This window comes from Haliaeetus albicilla, chromosome 11 (genome assembly GCF_947461875.1).
Source record: "Haliaeetus albicilla chromosome 11, bHalAlb1.1, whole genome shotgun sequence".
Taxonomy (NCBI): domain Eukaryota; kingdom Metazoa; phylum Chordata; class Aves; order Accipitriformes; family Accipitridae; genus Haliaeetus; species Haliaeetus albicilla.
This window is the reverse complement of record NC_091493.1, coordinates 7,275,214-7,295,067: the sequence shown is the minus strand read 5'-3', so window position 1 is coordinate 7,295,067 and position 19,854 is coordinate 7,275,214. Positions and strand designations below refer to the sequence as shown.

At 40.6% G+C, this 19,854-nt stretch overlaps 1 protein-coding gene across 3 annotated transcripts in view; it reads left to right on the top strand.

Moving 5' to 3' along the window:
• The window catches only part of ARID5B (AT-rich interaction domain 5B), a 125,305-nt gene that overhangs the window by 45,964 nt on the left and 59,487 nt on the right, over positions 1-19,854 (top strand). For all 3 annotated transcript variants that reach the window (XM_069795985.1, XM_069795984.1, XM_069795986.1), the window contains one exon: positions 4,060-4,290. In XM_069795985.1, coding sequence (XP_069652086.1) covers positions 4,060-4,290 — 231 coding nt within the window. The remainder of the gene's footprint in view (positions 1-4,059; positions 4,291-19,854) is intronic.

Sequence of the window (19,854 nt, the reverse complement as noted above, 5' to 3'; positions counted from 1 at the left end):
GATGGTAGATTTGTGGTAGAATATATTGCACAAAGGTAGAGCAGAGAATTGATAAAAGAGATGCAAAAGTTTGGAATTTCAAACCATACCAAATGAGTGACGCTATTTAGCCTCCTGCTCTAGTACATTTCCTTTTTAAAAATTACTTTCTGTATAATGTCTTGTAATTAGAACAGGAAATCATTGAGTAACTGTAAGAAGAATAAGAGCACTTAAACTGAAAAGAAAATTACCTTCCGAGAAATTATATTCACGATTTTTTTTTCCTTTAATTTTTTTTTTTCTTCCCTTCACATTACTGTGTTGGTAATGATAGTAACAGATGTACGTACCCTTATCTGCATCATTGTTCTGTTTCTGTTTTCTGGGGGAAAAAAATTGTTTTCAGTAATACAAAAAATGAATGGACAGAAAATGGGAAATGCCTAATTACAAAAAATATTCTGTGTCACAACAGAGTAGCAATTAAATTGAAACTTCAATATAATTATCAATAACAGTCGAGCCTGGAAGGGTGCCAGGCGCGTAAAGTTGGTGCTCAGCCTTTATGTGGTTGCTAGGAGCACGGCGAAAAGTATAAAGCTTAGAGAAAGGAATGTCTAATGTAATAAAGTAACAGAAGGTAGCATAAATCATTGTGAGAGCAGTTCATATTGACATTATTTTACTTAAATTGGGTCGAAACTAGACATTTACTCTTACAAGAGGCACAAATTCATATTTCTTCCGCAGAAATACCTCTGTGCTTTCTGGGAAGAAGTGGAGTGTGCTTTTCTAGCACCAGCCTCATACATATTTGGAATCTTTTAAGCAAAAATCTTTAAATGTTTGTTTCTGTTGGCATCCAAATGCATTTGCACTAATACGATTAAAAGAACTAAAGGGCAAAATACTTGGCAGCTTTTGCAGTTGAGGTAATTAGGTACAGGAAGGAACATGCATAGTTTTTCCATCAAGCTCTATAAAATCCTGGTGTGAAGGTCTTTTTAAAGAAAAAAATGCTTACTGATGTTGAGAGTAGATTATGGCAGTTAGCAATAACATTATAGGCTGATGTTTCCGAAACAAGCAAACAAAAAGCGAGTTACAGTTTTGTATTTCTCTGCTCGCTCTGTAAATAGTTCTGGATCTAGATGGATTTGTTAGGAATTCGTGCTTTTAGCGGGCTTTATTTTTTTTTTCTTTTGGGGCTTTTAATTGTCTTGCGTTACATATTAAAAATGGTTGCGCTGATTTGAAAAGTCAGTTCTTGCATAGATTCATTGTGTTTGGCATTTCATGCATCTCTTACTTACAAAGACAACTTGAAGAACATGTAATCCAACATAAATGCCAGGCTGTGCCAAATCCCAGCTCTCTTTACCCCTCACAAAGGGAACTGTTGGATTACATCTATGCATATATAGGCAGCACTTGGAAGGCAGGGGTGGAACCTAGCCTTCTAATTACAGTTTCTCTGTTTTCAGCCCTGAAATATATAAATAAATGAAAAATTGACATTGGAGGGAGTTATTAAAACACACAATTATGATATAAGCATGGGATTAAAGTAATTTCAGTTGAGCCTTACAACTGGCATACTGTAGGTATTATCTTTTACCATGTTCTCTCTGTTGAAGCTAAAATGAGATTCAGAAATACAGCATCTCGGTTTTCTGAGATCTCAGTCAAATGTTTTTTGAAATTATGTTGTTTTTCTTGATTTTAATGGAATGTGATCCACATTTTGATCTCTGCTCCTCCTGAGACTAAACTCTTTCTGATCATATTTATGAAAAAAATTCAGCAATATACACTAAGCCCACCATTAAATGGCACGTGTTAGATTTTGCTAGAAGGAAAAAATAGTTCTTCTTTGGGCTTGCACTTTATTAGGGATTTGTCTACTTTGATTTCTCTTTTCTCATGTGGGCGTGGTTGAGAAAAAAAGTCTTTGTTCCAGGAACACTCTGTTTGTCTTTCACTAAACAAATCTTCAGTTTATTCAGCCTTTGTTCATTCTTAGATTTATCTATTGAACCTGGAGTGAATAAGGAAGGGAAGCAAATGCATCATAAAGTACTTGTTGGAGCTGCACAAGTTTGTATAAAAGTGGTCCTGTAAAAAATGACTTGATTTTAATTTATGCCAGGGGTTTGAGTTAAGCCGTCAGTTGTCAGGGGTAGAAAGTTTGTGTAATTCTGCACAGGGACTTACAGCACATTTGTCTAGAAACTAATGGTTTACTACAAAGGCACATGGGACATACATTTATATACACCCTGTTTAAAAAGCTGACCACATCCTGGCATAAGAAAAGTGCTGTCAGATCAACAGATTCAGCTCACCACTATCTACACAAAGGTATAAAGTAGTAATAACTGTCAGACAGGCATATATGAAACTCTCGAAGGAGCTGAAGGATGGATCATGTGCTTGTTAATTCCTAGAACAGTTTTCCTGATCTGATTTTTAGAGTTTCCTAATAAAGAAGAGAGCCTTATTCCCAGGAGCAATTGGCTCAATCGTGCTGTTGTGTAGGCTTATGGAATACTTACTTGTTGAAAACAAAGAAAAACATGACCACATCCTTATTGACCAAAGGAGGTTTTAGGCCATAAATTTTATTTTCTTAGAAAAGTAATGAAAATGCTGTTTACCAAAATGTATTACTCTTACTTTTTTACACAAATTGTTTGATCTCCCCACCTACATCAGGGTAGTGGGGAAAGTTCTGATTTTTTAAAAGTGATGGCTTCAGGAGCTACGCTTGTAAAATCAGTACTTCCCAAGTCTGTCTGCCATGTTGATTTTTTTTTACGGCATTGCGTTCATCTGTAGTGATGACATTCTAGGTGATATATCTGCTTCCAGAGACTTCTTAAAATTTAGCCTTTTATGTGTCAACATTTCCATTGCCTCACGCGACTCAGGATGAGTTGTGCCATCATATTTAGTTGGGGAGAACTGATCTGACATTTCTTTCAATATCTGAAGTGATTTTTACTTCAAAGGTAAGAAAGATTATTTCAGTGTTGGTAATGGGATTAAATAGTAGACCTTTTGTCTCTGACAGAAGAAATAGCTGAGTTATTCAGTAATCAGAGTACAGCTTGAAAACGTAAAGTGAATGCTCTTGCTTTGTCTTCATTGGCATGCATGGAAAGCCATGTTCAGTTACCCCACCTGAGGAGATAAATGAGCATAAAAAGAAGTGCTGTTAAGTACTGGCTGCATACCTGCAAATGAATAATTTCTCATGTTTGTGTCTCTGGTTGGGGTTCTTTTGCTGTTAGGTTTCCTGCTGGTTATCATATGATGAAACTTGATTGTGGTATTTCAAGATCTGCTGCCCGTATGCCTACTATCATCTAAAACCTGGGGGAATGGAAAAGTCTGAGCTCTAGATTGCTTTATATTTTGGGCCCACATTTCAACATTATGAGCAGTTTGAAAATTCATTTGCTCGTTGTGCTCTGCAGGTGTTTTATTGAGTCCTGATGCATTTGCAGTTAATGTGAGGAAAGTTATTTCCACCTGTTGGGGTAGCTCAGCATCAATGGCCAGGTCAGATCAGTCCACCTCCCTGGCCCAGGGACTCATTGGTAGTTGCCAGTATCAGATGCTTCAAAGGAGAATTAATAGCTGTATGCTCTGGGGCTTGTATATTATCATTTTTAAAAGACGTTAGCTGGTGTAAACATGAGTTCAGTAAGGTTGTATAGGGAGCTGAGATAATGTTTCTATCAAAGCAGCCAAGTTGGCAAAGTATGGAGAGCACTTTGATTCAGACCATTGGCCAACTTCTGCAGAGCGGTGTTTTCTTACTCATCCAGGTAGAGTCCTTGTGGGTGAGCATGGGAGGACTGAACAGAAAGCCAGAAAAGAAGCTGTTTCAATAAACCTTTTTTTAAATTTCTGTTTTTAACCTTTCTTTCGAAAACTACTGTGCCGTAAAAGATCTTGAGAAAAGACTGAACCAGTGGGCCATGGGTTTTCTGAGATGCTCGAGTTACAGCTCTTGTTCTGTATTTTTTCTGACATACTAAAAGTTGTTTGTTTTTTTTTTTCTTCTTCCAGGTGAGGATGATGAAGATTCAAACCTGCTAATTCTCAGCTACCCACAGTACTGTCGATATCGTTCCATGTTAAAGCGCATTCAGGACAAGCCTTCTTCAATACTAACAGACCAGTTTGTTTTAGCTCTGGGAGGCATTGCAGTAACAAGCAAGAACCCCCAAATCTTCTACTGTCGGGATACATTTGATCATCCTACTCTAATAGAAAATGAAAGTATATGTGATGAGTTTGGTGAGTCATCTTTACAGCTATTTTCTTTTTCTCACAAGTAGAGATATTTTTCTCCTTTTTAAGTGGCCGCTGATTTCCAAGGGGAAGATGTGATTCCTTTGAAGTGAACCAATGCTATTTATGTTTGAAATGTTAAGTACCAAATGTGCTCTTTCCTCTGTGAGACTGAAGGCTTCTAGCCACTGATGATCTCGGTATTGCAACTTGAGTTTATCACAATCAAAGATAATGTTACATGGGTAGAGTGTGTTGCACAGTTACTTGGTATGAGTGAAGGGATCCCTTGTCTGGGTTTGAAATTTATCTACCTTAACCATTCACTTATAGCCTATGTCATTCCAGAAGCTTTACAAAGTGTGTTGGGTTTTTTTAAAGTTGTTGGTGCAATATGCTAACAAATGCAAAATAGGAGAGACTCCCTGCGTGTCCCATTGCTGTTGCAGAGCACTCATCAACTGCACGTATGCTCCCAGGGCCCTGAACAAGTGTCAGCTATAGCTTGTGTGTTTCTGGCCTTCCTGGAATGTGGTTTTTTGCAGCGGGGGCTTTGCCAGTGCTAGGAGCTTGATTTTACAAGTGCAGAGGCACTTCTGGGAGGTGACCTCTTAACTCAAGGGTGTAGAGAATACTCTGCAGCTCCGGAGGAGTATATAGCCCCTTAGAGCTGGGAGAGAGGGCTGCAAGATTCGACTCCTGATAGCTGCCAGGTGATTTCACAGCTTTTTTTTTTTGGTGTCAGATCAACCCAAGGGCAGCGGATGTGCTGCTGAATGTGTGGCAGAATGTATGTTGTGTACACACCCAGGGTAACTCCAGTAATGGGTCCAGTGTAATTTCCTTAGCAGTGTACCTATGCTGTGAGAATTAAGTTTTATTACCCATATCACCAGATGGATGAGCGCTGCGGCTAATGCTAGCAAAGTCTGTTTGCATAGTGGTGGGTACACCTTTGCTGTGCAAGACCCCTATGTCTCTGCAAGGAAGCTCTCGTGGTCTCTTAGAGAATTTCTGATTATGCATTTAATATATAATAATGGGAGTGATAGAGAAGGGGTTCAATGATGCCTGTGATGGCAGAATCATCTCCCCCTTTTTCCTAACTCTAGCACACTGGCTTTGATCTTGGCAGCCAGTCCAGGCTGGCAGAGAAACACTGACCCAACTGGTATCACTGGGGCATTTTGTGAGGTGGTGCAGGACTGCTCCTCTGCTGCTGCACCGATCAGCTCCTGACTGGCAGGAGAGATGATTCCTCATGTGCTGTCATCACTGGAGCACATTACTGCTGTGAATAGTTTTAATTTTGTGATGTCAGGCTTTTGCAGGATCAGGCCCAAACTGTCAAGTCTGCTCACGCTCACACAAAACATTACCGGTTTTGAGTGAACTATGAATAAATGTGTTGGTTGCTCTTAGGGCGTGGGGGTGGCAAAAAAAGTGAATGGAATGCCCTGGAAGTTTGGTCCAATAACACAATAGTATCATGTTGATTTTTATTTACTCTGAGCTCCAGCTCAGAATATAAAGTTCAGTTTTAATTGGCTATCCTTTTTATATGGGAAAGGTTATTTTAGGCTTGAAGGCGTTTGATGAGCATACCATCTGCTTTCTGTGGAGTGTTTTATTCAGGGTCATTCCTTGATTACAGGTTTGTTGAAATAGTTGGATCCATAATGTAAGTGTATCATGGAATATTAGTAATAGATGAATCAAAGAGATGTGGAGTGATGCAGAAACTACGCTTAGTGAACCATAGCAAGTGCTTTGTTCAGTCTCTGAAAGCTAACTATGCCATTCTCTTGACCTTTGCGAGGCAATTATCTCATTATCAAACCAGACCCACAGAAATCTTAGCCATAGAAGTTAATAATGTGTATTTAAAATTTAGTTTGGTTTAAGAAGCAGATTTTTTAAAATGCCTATAAAAACAACAAAAAAAATTGCTACTCTTTAAAAGTATTTCTTATGAAAATAATTATGTGGTAAAATTTGCAAGCCCTGCTGTGTTAGGAAGAAAAAAACGGCCAATGTATGGTTCCGTTTCTGTATTGCAAAATGTATGGTGTCAATTATACTACCTTTGTTGAAGGCAACAGGCACAATGCTATTTTATCCTTCTCTTTGCTGGCAGGACAATAAAATGTACAACACTTCGTTATACAAACAGTTTACATTGATATCATGTAGATTGATGTCACATGTGGAAAGTGATGACTGCTAAAGCTAAACAGAGGCAGGGTGGTACAGCAGATAAATGGATTACTCAAAGGCACTGGTATTTATCAGTCAAATCTGAGGGGAGACCAGATTACAGAAATGTGACTAAAATTCTGAAAAGGTGTCTATAAGGAGATCAAGACACATTTAATTTGAAGGACTTGGCTATTTCTTACCTTGCAAATGAAAGAAATGTGCAGAAGGAGCAAGATAGGAACGTGTATTTCCCCGTCACCTGAAATTCTCCAACTCTAAAGCGAGTACAAAATTTGGGAAATACAGTCTACTAAAGTCTTTATGTGGGAAGTGCTGGCTTCTGATACGGATGCCAGGTCTTCTTCAGAAACATTGCTGTCGGGGAAGATGTTACAAGTTCTCTGCACGTTGGGCTACTGTGCAACAGACATAGCATGTCACAAGTGAGACACCAGAAGCACCTTTACAAAGAGCCTCATTCACCACAGCGTGTAAGCTGTTGTCCTTGTTAGGCAGTTTTAATAGAGAGAAACATTTTTCCAGGAAGTATTCTCTCTACTTCTATTATACATTTATAACAAAAACATTTTGTTCAGCTCTTCCTCCTTCTCATGCTACCCGCTTTCTTTCCCCATTCTGTAGGTTTTAACAAAAATAAATAAAGCAGGGAATGAGGAAGAAAAATCAAGTTTTGTTGACAATAAATAATGTCTTTTTGGTGTGGGATTTTTTTTTAAGTAGAGGAGGTATGTAGATGCTGCTGTGAGCTCCTGCAGACATGGCTGGAAGAGATGCTTTGATGTTTTGGGCAGTCCCGTGTGGACGGCTTCTGTATTTCCATAGAGCTTCTGTAAGGTTTAGGTTGCGGTAAGCTTCTCCTCCAGCTTCAGCGTGGGCTACCACAGCCAGTACCTGCTGCTGCCGCTGCCACTGCCTGGGTCTGCCTCTGTCCTGCCTCTGCACTGCTGTGTGGCACGTGCCCGAGTGGTTTGAGCAGGACTGTTCAGGACCGATCTTCTTGCAGAGTCCTTTTGTGATTCTCCTCTAACTTGGTGCAGTGTGCCACAACGTCCTGTCAAGGAGGCCACTGGAGAAGCGGGCTGCTGAGGAGTAGGCTCGGCAGCTGGAAGGCTTAAACATCTGCATCTATTTCTTTGCAGCCTGCCAGGGAAGGACTTGCTCTCCATTTACAGAGGAAAGACCGCTGTAAGTGGGAAGCCTCCTGCTCCCATTCTTGTTGATATAACTACTGATTAGTTAATCTAACTGCCTTGGGGGGTTCCCCTCCAGAATGCAAATAGGCTCAAAAGCTTGCTTCTGTTCAGAAGGCAGAAGACATAAGCTGTGCTCGGATGTCTTGATAGCCAAAGTTCATGGATATGACCACAGTCAGACTGTATACCTCTTCCCTTCCTGAAGTAAGAGCAATTAACGGTCCTCACCAGCACAAAACAGTCCAGGTGGATAATGAAATGCTGTTCCCAGGTGTTGCCGGCTGGGAACAAGAAATCTGAGATTTTGAACCTGCACAGGGAGGCTGCAGTGGAGTTGTCCACAGTTGAACTGAAGCACAAAGGCTTGAGCCCTGCCTGGCGGTGCTGCCAGCCAGTGCAGGGCTTGCAGGCGGCACTGAGCGAGGGCCATGGGGAGACCTCGGGCTGGCCCCGGGCAGCAGTGGCAGTGGCGTCCCTGCCGCGGCCCCACGGGCTGTGTCTGCCTGCCCAAGGGAGGCACTGGCTGGACGCAGCGGGGTGAGCAAACGGGATCAGTTCTCTTCAGTCTTGTTTTAGTTCTCTGCGCAGACCAGAGTTCACCTACGCATTCCTTTATCTAACTGCTCCTATTAATTGGCATGTGGAAAAAAACCGAAACCCTATTTCCTCATTCCCCTGCTCCCTTAAAATAAAAATAATACGCGCCAGCTGAACAATTTGTTTCTCTTCAGCTTGAGATCATTGGTGAAGACATTTTTCAAAATCTTTTTCATTTATCAGCCTCTGGGGTTACTGTTACTGAGTAACTTTTGTAAATGCATAAAATTTACTGGCATTTGCTGTGTGGTCATGTATGCTACAAGAGAGAAGGAATGAAAAAATAGGGATCCTAATAGTTTTCATTATAGACCAAAGAGATCTGGCCGGAGGCAAAGCTGCCTGTGCAGTGTCCGGAAGGTGTATCTGAGGATCGCAGGGCAGAAATCAGTGTGCGGTTGTTGCTGGAGCAGCACACATCCTTTGCGTTTGCTTGTCCAGAGAAGGTGACTTGGCCTTCTACCCAACTTGTGCCTGCTCCACCACATGGAGTGACTTCCAGGGTGCATCGAGGAGCGTGGATCCTTCTGTGACCCAGTTGTGGGCTGCATTGCCAAATGCATACAGGCCCCTACAGCAAGAGAGCGCGCAGATGTGTCTGTCACCTTCTCCAGGCTTGGGGACTCACAGGGTGGCAGGGACAGGCACACAGCTTAGAAGCAGGAGGGTCAGGTGCTTGGGTGACGGTGGATTTCTACAGCTCCATCAGCTTCGCCAGGTGAAAATCTCGCACAGAAGGATTTGTCATGGTGCTTTGCTAGATAAATATTATAAATCCTGCCGGCTGAAGATGAACCAGAAGGGTCTCTTTCATTTTGTGAGCATGGGGTTGCTTTTTCTAAAAACAGGAGTGTGAGAGAAAACTGAATACCTTATTTCTTCTCGATTTTTAAAAACTATTTGGTAAATTTTAAATCATTCTGGATTATTTTTATAGCATGCTGGGTCCAATATGCTGTTAAACAAGCTGTTTGGTCCCTGGGGTACTGTAAACACTTGTTGACCCCCAAAAGAAGGTTAAAAGTTTTATTTTTGTGTGTAAAGGCCAATTTTTTATAAAACATTTCATACCAAAAAGTGAGAGAACTACATCCTGCTGTTGTATTAATATCATTTTTTCTCTGAAAAATGGAACTTCTTCATTTTACCATAACATGAGCAATGCAGAGGGCAACTGCTCATTGAAAAAAATGATGTGTGAAGGGCATAGCAGTCCCCACTTCCCTCCCCTCCCCTTTCCCCCCAAAAAACCTTAACGATATATTGCTTGCATTGGGAAAAATCATCTACATTAAAAACAAAACAAAACCCAAAACCTGCAACAACTCAGATCTCCCTGTAAAACAATGCAGGAAGCAGATTCTCTCACTTCCCAGGGCTGGCAGGGAGTGGTTAGGAATGAGGGGCGACTTACCCATCCTCCCAGCCACCAGGGTTTCTGAGCCAACAATTTCAGAAGGACTTACCTTCCATCTTGTCATTGATCAGCGAAGCCATGGCAGGACAGTGCTATGAAGAAGGGACTTTTTAGGGATAGGTCATGTGCCAGAAAAAACGTGTAGGATGAAAGCTGATGACTTCAGGGTATAGAGTGGTAGCATTACTCCTGGTACAGCTGAAATTTGGTCTTTGCTTTTGTTATACATCTCAGTTTACAGAAGTTTGTGACTCAGATAAAATCAGTTGTTTAGGGGAAAAACATAACCAAACAAAATCTTGGCAGGGAATGAGACTTAAAAAAAAAAGGGGGGGGGGGGGGAAGAAAGAATGTTTCCAGTCTAACTGAAATACAGTTTTTCTGTTGGTGACTTTCTTTATTTGTGTGAGTCAAAGCTGGCTTTTCTTTTTAAACCAGCTCCACTACAAAAATCATACTTAGGCCTGAAAGGGTGCGTTTTTTAATGTTTTTCAGCTGATATAAACTATCAGCATTATTGCTATTGACTATTTTGTCTACCTGCAGGATAATTCATGTCAGTGAAATTCAGAAAACCCTGAAGCTTCCAGATAGGTGCTTTGGGCTTCTTTGTTTTAACACAAATGTGATGTTAGAGTGGGATCTTTGTTAGTGCTCCTCTGCTAAGACTAGAACGTTTAAGCCTTTAGAAATGCAATCGAAAGAGTATGGAGGCTTTTTATTAGCATGGATACTGGGACCTCCTTAGATGGAGCTTTATGGTGGCATCTCCAACAGTCTGAAAAATATGCAAATCTTTTCCAAGGTCCTGAGCAGGGTAGCTTAGCTAAATATTTCAAATTTTAACTCTCTCAAAACAAAAACAGGACATAGCTGGAGGGGAAGTAATGATTAATGCATAATAGTGCTATATACAATATAGATAAATGTACATTTCCTCTTCCCTCCCACCCCACCTCTGCAAACATAAGCTTTTAGCTTGAAAAAGCAGATCTGGAAATGTTCTGGATTCTGGTCAGACTTCTTTCTTATTTTGTTAATTCAACTGTAGAGTAAGATATTAATGATCCCCAGATGTTGTTTATAACGATTGATTTTTCAGTTGTGAAAAAATACTTGCAGGTTTTTTAAACAATTGCTATTTTCTAGTGTGCTCTGCAGCGTTTGAATAAAATGGCTGAAGGCAGAGCTGTTTATGTGCCCAACATAATTGCTTCTGTTAAGTGATTTCTTCATTCTTAACATTTTTAGCTCTAATTGCTTTTTCTCCATACATCTAAAAATAAATATTTGCAAGTTTTGCATTCTGTCACTCATTGAAATGCATAAAATATTTGTATACTCAAAGCAAAAAGGCACTGATAAGGGGTCACATTCTGTCTCACTTAGTGGCGTAAATCCAAAATAACTCGATCCACTTCAGTGGCTCTTACTCAGGATTTTCACCGGTTAACCAAGGGCAGAATCTCACCCAATGTTAACAGCAAGCTGTTAAGTGAACATAAGTAATGTGTGGTAAAGTAAGATAAAATACCTTCCTGTCTGCAAGAACTTCAACAGAAACAAATGCTGTTAGCTTCTACCTTTTTTTTTTTTTTGGTACATTTTCACTAGCAACCGTAGCTGTAACCAGGATAAATATTAAGCTAGATTATTTTTCACTTTATAATCAAAACTTCTTTACTGGAGACCGCTGATTTTATTCAGGTTGCGTGTTCCCGCTGCCCTCGGGAAGGCAGCAGATGCTGAGCGGAGGGGCGGGTGCTGCCTGAAAAGCTGCTTCTGCCCATTCCCTCTGGCCCCTTGGCATCACTTCTCAGCTGGGGCTGGTGGTGGTCCTCTGTCCTGCGCAGAGTAGCGGGGTAGCCGCCCAAGAAGCCTGCAGCGGCCGGCCGGCACCGCCGCGAGAGCACGGCTCCCGTGGTGAGGGCGCTTGGGAAATCGGTAGGGCTCCTTGCTTCTTTGGGTGCCCTCGGGTTGCAGTCCGGGAGAGGGAGAGCCTTACGCCGTGAGCGTTCGGTGCCGCCTGCCTGCAGCGACTGTGTGGCTGCGACACGGCTGCTTGAGGAAGTGTCAGGGCTGTGAACCGTGGGGTGGCTGGTACGGCCTCCCTGCTGGGACAGCCCAGGCTTTGGGGCTCTCACGGGCTGGGAGGTGAGATATCCTCCCTTCTGCGAGCTCCCGTGGCAGAGCCGAGAGCCTGGGTGTGCCCGCTTCCAGTCTGGCACTTTTAACTTCTTCTCCTTTCTAATTTTGAATTGAAGAATGAAGACGTGATGCTATTGTGGGGCTTACGTGTTTTATCAGACGGAGTTTGGCAGAGAATTAATGTGTAGTTCCAGCAAACGAAGGGTTAGCAAGTGAGCTGTTCTTCTCTGCCTGATAAATGTAAAATTATCACGTGTATTTTGTCATCTGTTGCACATGTGTCTGTTCTATTGGTGTCCGTTCACTAAATGATTGTAGATAAAAATGACTAATTCCTCCTATGTAAGACTTCCGCACAATGGCTAGTTTTATGATTCAGCTATCAAAATCACTTTTTGTCATTATAGCGAAAAGTAAGCCAAGCTGCGTTCGTTGTGAGTGTGAGCCATGTCCATCATACATGTTCTCATTTCTGGAGCCATCATCTTTGTTTGTTTGTTTTGATATGCCTTCAGTAGAGCATCCTCGTTTGGTTGTTCCCCTGGTTTCAGTGCCTCCCTTGGACCACCAGGCCTGCTCAGACTCTTGAGTTTCGTCTTGGGAGAGCTTTCAGTCCACCAGTGTCCCAAGCCTCGTGAGCAGTGTCCCCAAGGTGCCGAGGCTCAGCAGTGACCGGCAGCAGGGAAGACCTTTGCGGCCAGGGAATGGCCCCTGTTCCCGCGCCCGTACAATGGAAAAGAGAAGTGGTTTATGTCAGAATATGGTCACATTCTTCTGATTAAACCCACTCAAAAAAGACAACATTGTAATATTTTCCAATGACTGTTTATCATGAATTACGTCAGCCTTAGTTTAAATTGCTATTATTTCTCCTTAATGCTTCTTGGTGCCTGCATAATTTACAGCATTGGCAGCTGCGGGACTATGAAATAACCTTTCACAACCACCATACAATAGTAAAGAACATGAAGTTTTTGTTGTTAATTATTATGGGACTCCTTTAACTTTTTTACAAAGTGACATAAAATATTGTTGAGGTATTTATGGTTAAAGCTACTTTTACATGGATCTATTTTGCTTCTGGCTAGTTCTTAACTAAAGCAGTCATTTGTGGTTATTATGCCTTGGGAGATATTATGTCAGAACTGGTTTAAGAGTATTATTATGTATCACATGTCATATATTACATGTCAGCACTTGAGGCTGTCTTTCAATAAAAACAAATGTAATTTTAGTTAATGGTCTTTTAGTTATAGGCCATTTGTAAACTTACCTGAGTTCATTTGAAGGTATACTAAAAAGCTTTGTTCTTCCAGAGTGCACTTGAGTAATTTCACTTTGGCTTCAGATGCAATTTCCAAAATATTTATCATTATTTCAATCAGAGGGTGCTGCCTCTAAAAAGCAAATAGTTTCCCAATACCGAGGTTAATGTACACATTTTAAGGAGCTGTAACTGTTACTCATTACTTTGTTTACTTTTCCCCCCTTCCGAGCTCGCGCTTCCCCGGTTCCCTACTGGTCAGGCTGATAGTAGTAACCCAGGCAACTAAACCACCTAATGGTGATACTTCACTGTGCTGCTTAAATGAATAGTTTATACCTTCTAGATAATCCGTGGGTGAAGGGATGTATAAATTAAAGGTTGCAGGCGAGTTTTTTCCTTGAAGTTTCATTTCAAATCTGGAAAATGCAAACTTACACAAAGCAAACTTCGAATTAATATGTCATTCCCCTTGGTTCCAAATACTGTGCATATTTTCCAGTACTTACTTATTTAAAGCAAGAAATGAAGCATATAGGGTGTGCCAAAAGTTTACAAAGAGTGAAAACACATAAATGACTCATGTGAACTTTTTCTGATTTTTTTCTATTTAATGTGTAATTAGTTAATTACTGCTAGGCAAAAAAAAAAAAGCATGATTTCTGTGTCCCCCCCAGTCTATGTTTGAGCACCATAAAAATGATCAAAGCCTCTATTTGTCTCTAGTTACATTTTCCTCCATGGGATTACTGGTTTTGGTGACTCTACTGTAGGGAACGGAAACCCTGCTGGTCAAAAAATCAGTCTCTATGCCCCCCCAAATGCTTAGGCTGAAGATGTGAAGATGCAAACGTGAAATTAAAAAAGCAAGCAAAGAGCTGGGTGAGCATTTCGTGTGTTGCTAAGTTGGAATTTAATAAGAGCAACATAAAATGGAGCTAAACTTGCCTGGATGCCGTGAGATTTTTTAATATTGGGCAGCATGCTTGATTTCCTTGAAATGAGTGAGCTATCTGAATTTAGAGTTGTTTGGAGGGGGGAGGGGGTGTTTCGTTCTCTTTTTTAATCAAAGGCATTTCACAAGCCAATTGCTAGTGAAAAGGGGAATCTATCATTACGTAAGAATGTAGCAAACTTTTCCGTTTAATGAATGAATATTAGGTATTTCAGGAGCAGATAAAAGATGGTAAAAGAGGGAGACAGAGCTGACGTCTTAGAGATTTTAATAAAGATTGAAGTTAGTAGTGAAAAGGTCAAAGTGCCATTTGTTGAGCCCCTGCCTCTGGCATGGTTTCAAAGCTCGCAGTGCTGACTGGGGGGCTGTGATGTGTGTTAATGAACAGTTGTGGCACTTAACTGAGATCATGGGTTGGTCACATGAATATATATAAAAGATATGAGTGAAGATTCCCCCCCCCTTTTTTTTGCTGCAGTTTGGCTGTTGGAAGGACTAAACAATTAAAAGAGATGTTTGAAATGTTTGAACACCACATTAAGTCCCCTAGTCTGTAAGGAAAATGAGCTATGAATAATAGAATACTGCTCTAGTTAAATATAGTTATTCAAAATTGTTTTTAGCTACAGATGTTATGCCATTTTAGAAACTTAGACTAAATAATGTCAGATCTTATTTGCTTTTTTAGTGTGTTATTCATTTATTGGGAAATTCAAAATTTAAAACAGCTGGGAAGGGGTTTGGTGTTCACTAAGTAATCTTTAAAATGTGTACATTTCAGACTTACTCTTATAGAGCTGTTTAGAAATGACTGAATTGTATATTATAGTTATAAAGCTCTGTAAACATGCTCTACCATGTAGATGACAGGGAAACATGAAATGGGAAAATGAGATAATTCTGGAGCCAAATTTTATGTATTACAGACTTGATAAAACAGAAATGGTTTTCTCAATTTAAATAATTTGTAACTTTCCAGGAACATGCATGGGTGTTATGAACAGTATGTCTAAAATAGCAGCGGAAAATAATGTTCATTCTCCTTTAATTTTCCCTTTGATGTTTACGTCAAAATGAAGGAATTAATTTATCTAAGAGTTTCACTGCATGAGTTGGACTGTACAAAACCAATCATGTAGAAATAATAGACTACCATTGGAAGTGCTGTACTATTGCAGTTTTAATAGCTCTTCAGTTCTGCTCAACAATTAGTCCATACATTTTATAGCTGTGTCTTTAAGAAACTGGCACACTCAGCAAAATCACAGTAATTGGGAGATGATGCAATGTGGAGAGAAATCAGAGGAAGAAAATTAATTGAAAAATAGTGTTTTGTTCGGGTTTGGGTTTGTTTTCTTTTAAAATTTGAAACACTGCAGTAGTAATTACTGGTGGGTGAGACTTCTGCAGAATTTAAATTCCATGTGGCTGGGTTGTTGTGAATTTGTTTTTAAATCAAATTGCAAAAGAGGCAAAATAGGGCATTAAAATTCTTGCTATAGTTTTCTCTCTCTGAAATCAAGTGAGAGCATTAAGGGTCATCCAGAGGAGGGGGTTTTCCCCCTCTTGACACTAGTGCTGTTTGAGTAGGTTCTCATTACCTGTCAGCATAAACCTGATCAGACAGATCATGGACAATATGTGAATTAGTTTATCATTTACACAAACAGCTAAAGAGGCCTCAGCAATCCCTTTCTGCTTGTGTCCACTGGAGAAGGTACCAATGCATTATACTGTGAGCATCCATCTTCCCAGAGATAGCCAGGGGATGCTAGTAGTTTCTTCGTAGGACCTTGGTTTTATGCATAAGTACTGAATAGGAAGGCAAATAAAAAAAAGTGTTGCTTTTTCTTGTAAGTTTATCACTGGCAATTAGGACTTTGTAATGTTTTTTAATTGATTTATTGTCCATTATGGGCCAAAGGCCAGTGAAGCAGTGAGAGTTTACATTTCTGCTGAAGTTTGAGCCTTGGTATTATATAGCTGTATCTTGGTCTTTTAGTGATCAGACAAGCATTTCCTTGTGCCTCAGGGCTGTTGTGTTGGTCTTAATGCCATAAATTACTTGAGGGTAATGATAGATAACCAACTGAATAGAGTAGGAGAGCAAACCTGGTTCTTAGATGAATAAGCAGGGGAATAGTGAGAAGAAATAGAGAGGTGTTACTGCTGGTGCATATAACGCTAGAGGAAATCATTATCAAACCCCCTAAGAGCTAACATTTTTGGTAAGTCAGTCAAATGATGATGGCTTTCTGCAAAAATGGTGATACAATTTCATGGGATAACTGCAGTACTAATACACAAATGTATTATTCTGAACTATGGGCTGCAGAGGAGCATGGAAGAGCAGGAAGAGTTTATTAGAGAGATTTTTCCCCACTTTCAGCTTTGTGCCTGATTCTGATGCCCATGCTTTGCATATTGTATTGAAACACTGGACGGGGTTAAGGAAGGACCCAAAAAACAATTCATGGCACAGAAAATTTGCGTTCAAGTGAAAGACTAAAGAATGTCAATCTGTTTAGTGCATGGAGCAGAAGACTTAAGAAAGGACTCGATCACAGTCTGTTAGTATGTCCATGAGGAGAAGACCTGTGATGGTAGAGGCGTCTCTAATTTGGCAAACAGACACATAGCAGGACCCCAAGCTTCAAAGCAGAAGCAGATAAATTAATGCTGAAACTAAGGCACAATTATCCAGCAGCGAGGGGTAATTAACCATGGGAACAACTTAGCTAGGAGTAACATTGATTCTTTATTACTTGAATTTTTCAAATCAAGACTGCTTTCCAAAAGACATGATCCTTACTCAAGGAAGAGATACTGTCTTCATCCAGTGGTTACTGACATTGTATAGGCAGTATTTGCAGAAAGTAAACAAGGTGCTAACATACTACCCATTCATTCTGGCCTTAAAAACTGTTACTATGTTAATATATGTAATTTGTAGCATCTGGACCAGTAAACACTAGATTGTGCTGGATCTTGTGTCCATTATACAATAAAACAAAGCTTCCTAACATTTGCTTACATTCTTGAGTAGACGAGGCAGAGCTTTGCATCTGCTGTGTGGACCGAAGGCTGAGGAACAGGGTTATGGACGAAGCTGGAGCGTTAGAAGCTAAATGCCAGTGTCTTCACGTTGGTGGCTGTTGGTACTCCGTGTCCTCTTTGTTCTCCTTCCCAGTCTCCATCCACCATGACCAGTTGCCTGTCTTGAAGCACCAACTGGGCAGCGTGCTCCTCTGCTCTGGTCTCTGAGGGCTCATCAGTCCCTTGCGTGTTCTCTGTTGTGGAGATCAGCTGAAGGAGAACTGGATCTGGTCCATTTTAGGCCACTTCAGTAATTTCTACAAAGAGCTGTCTTCTCAGTTGAAGTATGGAAACTGTAACTCAATAGCATCTCCTTTAAATGTGCAGCGATACACTGAGACATCATCTGCAGACTTACTGTACCGACTTCATGAGTCTTCCCTGGTGGGTCCTTCACAGACATCTCCAGTCACCTTACGTGTTTGCGTAATAGCGTTAAAGAGCATGTTAATTAAAAAGCAGGTGTTAGCAACAAGTGAGTAATAAAAGAGGAGGAATTTATTTGAAAACAGCAGTTTCAGCCCACAGAAATGATGAGAGAATATGTGAAAAGGCTAATGGTAATCATCATGCTAACATGGGTGACATTCGCAGATGCTGCTATTGCTTCGACAGAGAGGTACTGTGTAACCTTCCAGCTCTGTTATCACCCTCCTGTGTTTCACTCTGGATTTGCAACTGTCCTAGAAGTTAAACTCCCAGTGAAAACAGCTCTTTGCTGTGGGGTGGCATGTTTACTTTTAAATAGGTGTTGATGATTCTACTTCTCACTTCGCTGATTAAATAAGTCACTTTATCTTCATCTTAAAGTCTTACAAACCTCAGCTGAACTTTGCAGAGATGAATGAGCCTGTGTCCCATTACCTACTTCCACAGAGGTAGAGCACAAGTTTGAAAAATGGAAAAGATTATTCCCAGGGTCTTCAGCAGCTCTTAGCTCAGAATACCATGTTCAAAATTAGCAGTATAGTTGCCCTCATTCTTTTATAACATCCTGATTTTGCAATGAACCATAATCATTTGACTGATTTGCCAAAAAAATGATGGTTCTTCAGGGGTTTTTTTGGTGTTGATTTTTTTGAAAGGCAGCCTGTAATTAAGATGAGTACATGTACATTGTGAATGTTTAGTTACGGTAGAGATGGGTTTGTTATAAAACAACAACAACAAAAAAAAATTACCTAGCTGCAAATCCTTGCAGTTGTTTAGTTTGGAAGTTTAAGTCAATTTATGGAAGTCTGTGTTTACTGTCTTTAGAGCTTGATCATGACATTGGAATGTATTTTGGAAAAAAAGACCCTATAAAATGAAATCCACATTTACGGGTAGGGAGCACAGAGCACTTAGGATCAGCAGTGAGGCTACAGTATCTCTTTGAAGTGTAGTGGAGTACTTGGCGGTGCCGTTTTGGGTTTAGAAGGTAATGAGCTGATACGCTGGGTAAGTTCTAACACCATCTGTAACAGAAGCTGGACCCAATGCCATTAATTTCATGAAAATGTAGACGGTGATATCCCAATGACAGCAGTCAGAAGATAAAACTAGATCTGAAGCACTTCATTTAAAATAAAACTTTATTATAAAGTCAGGTCTCCTAAGACGTTTCTTTTGTGCTGCATTGCATGTGAGTAATCCTGGTGACTCATCTAGCCTCTGACATACTGCAGCCATCAACATTCCCAGCCACGAGTGTTGCCCTTCATAAAGGAAATATCCTATTTTGGGTATGGCAATGTCCTCAGTTTTAAAGAATTTTCCTCTTTTAAAGTGCTCAGACAATTAATGCCTCATGCATGTATTCAACAATAGTTGCCTAGCAACCATCAGAAATATTCGGGAAAGCAGAGGAAGCTGAGATGAATGAGCAGAAACATCAGCTCCCATTTCAGGTGAGCTGGAGAAGGCATCAGAGCTGTGCTGGCTGTTTGGGTCTAAGCATGAAGATCCATGAAAATCGGACAATCCCGAAGTAGCAAATACAAGCTCCAACTCGCAGTCAGTCAGGTGCAGAGACAAGACGAGTCACGCTGCCAGAAGCAGTTGCGGGAGGTTGCAGTTGGTTGGGCTTTCTTAGTTTCGGAAGCCTAGACCAAAACAATGTAACAATAGTTAAAATAAATTACAGAAAGTCAACAAACACTCCTTAACGGCTGAGGAAAGTTTTGCCACCTTGTGTTGTATTCCACCTGCAGCTAGAGAATGGGTAAGGTTTCCGCTTCCTTTGGTGGAGGTTTTCAGGCATGGGTCGAAGTGCCAGGCAACCCCCTTCCACGGGGCTTAGCTCCAGCCCTTCTCTTGCATTGCCACCTGGTTCCCACTGCTTGTTTTCTGTTTTAATTCTGGCATAACTTTTACCTTACAGGAGGTTTTCTCACTCTTCTGAGTCAAGTCGTTGATGCCTTTTTTAGCACTAGAAGATACCATTTGAATGAAATGGAAATATTTTTCATAGTAACAGCCCACACCACTATATGTGTGTTTGGATTTTGGTCTTTTTTCCTTTTTTTCTTTTTCCTTTTTTTTTTTTTTTTTTTAAATCAGAAAGGTTGAAATGAAATGCTTGGTCTAGGGTTGGAAGGACTGAACTTTATCATGCTGGGTTGACATACTCTTGGGCACAACTCTGCCACAGCTATGCTAGTGTGGCCACATCCTTTGCCCATCCCTTTCTCTGGATGAG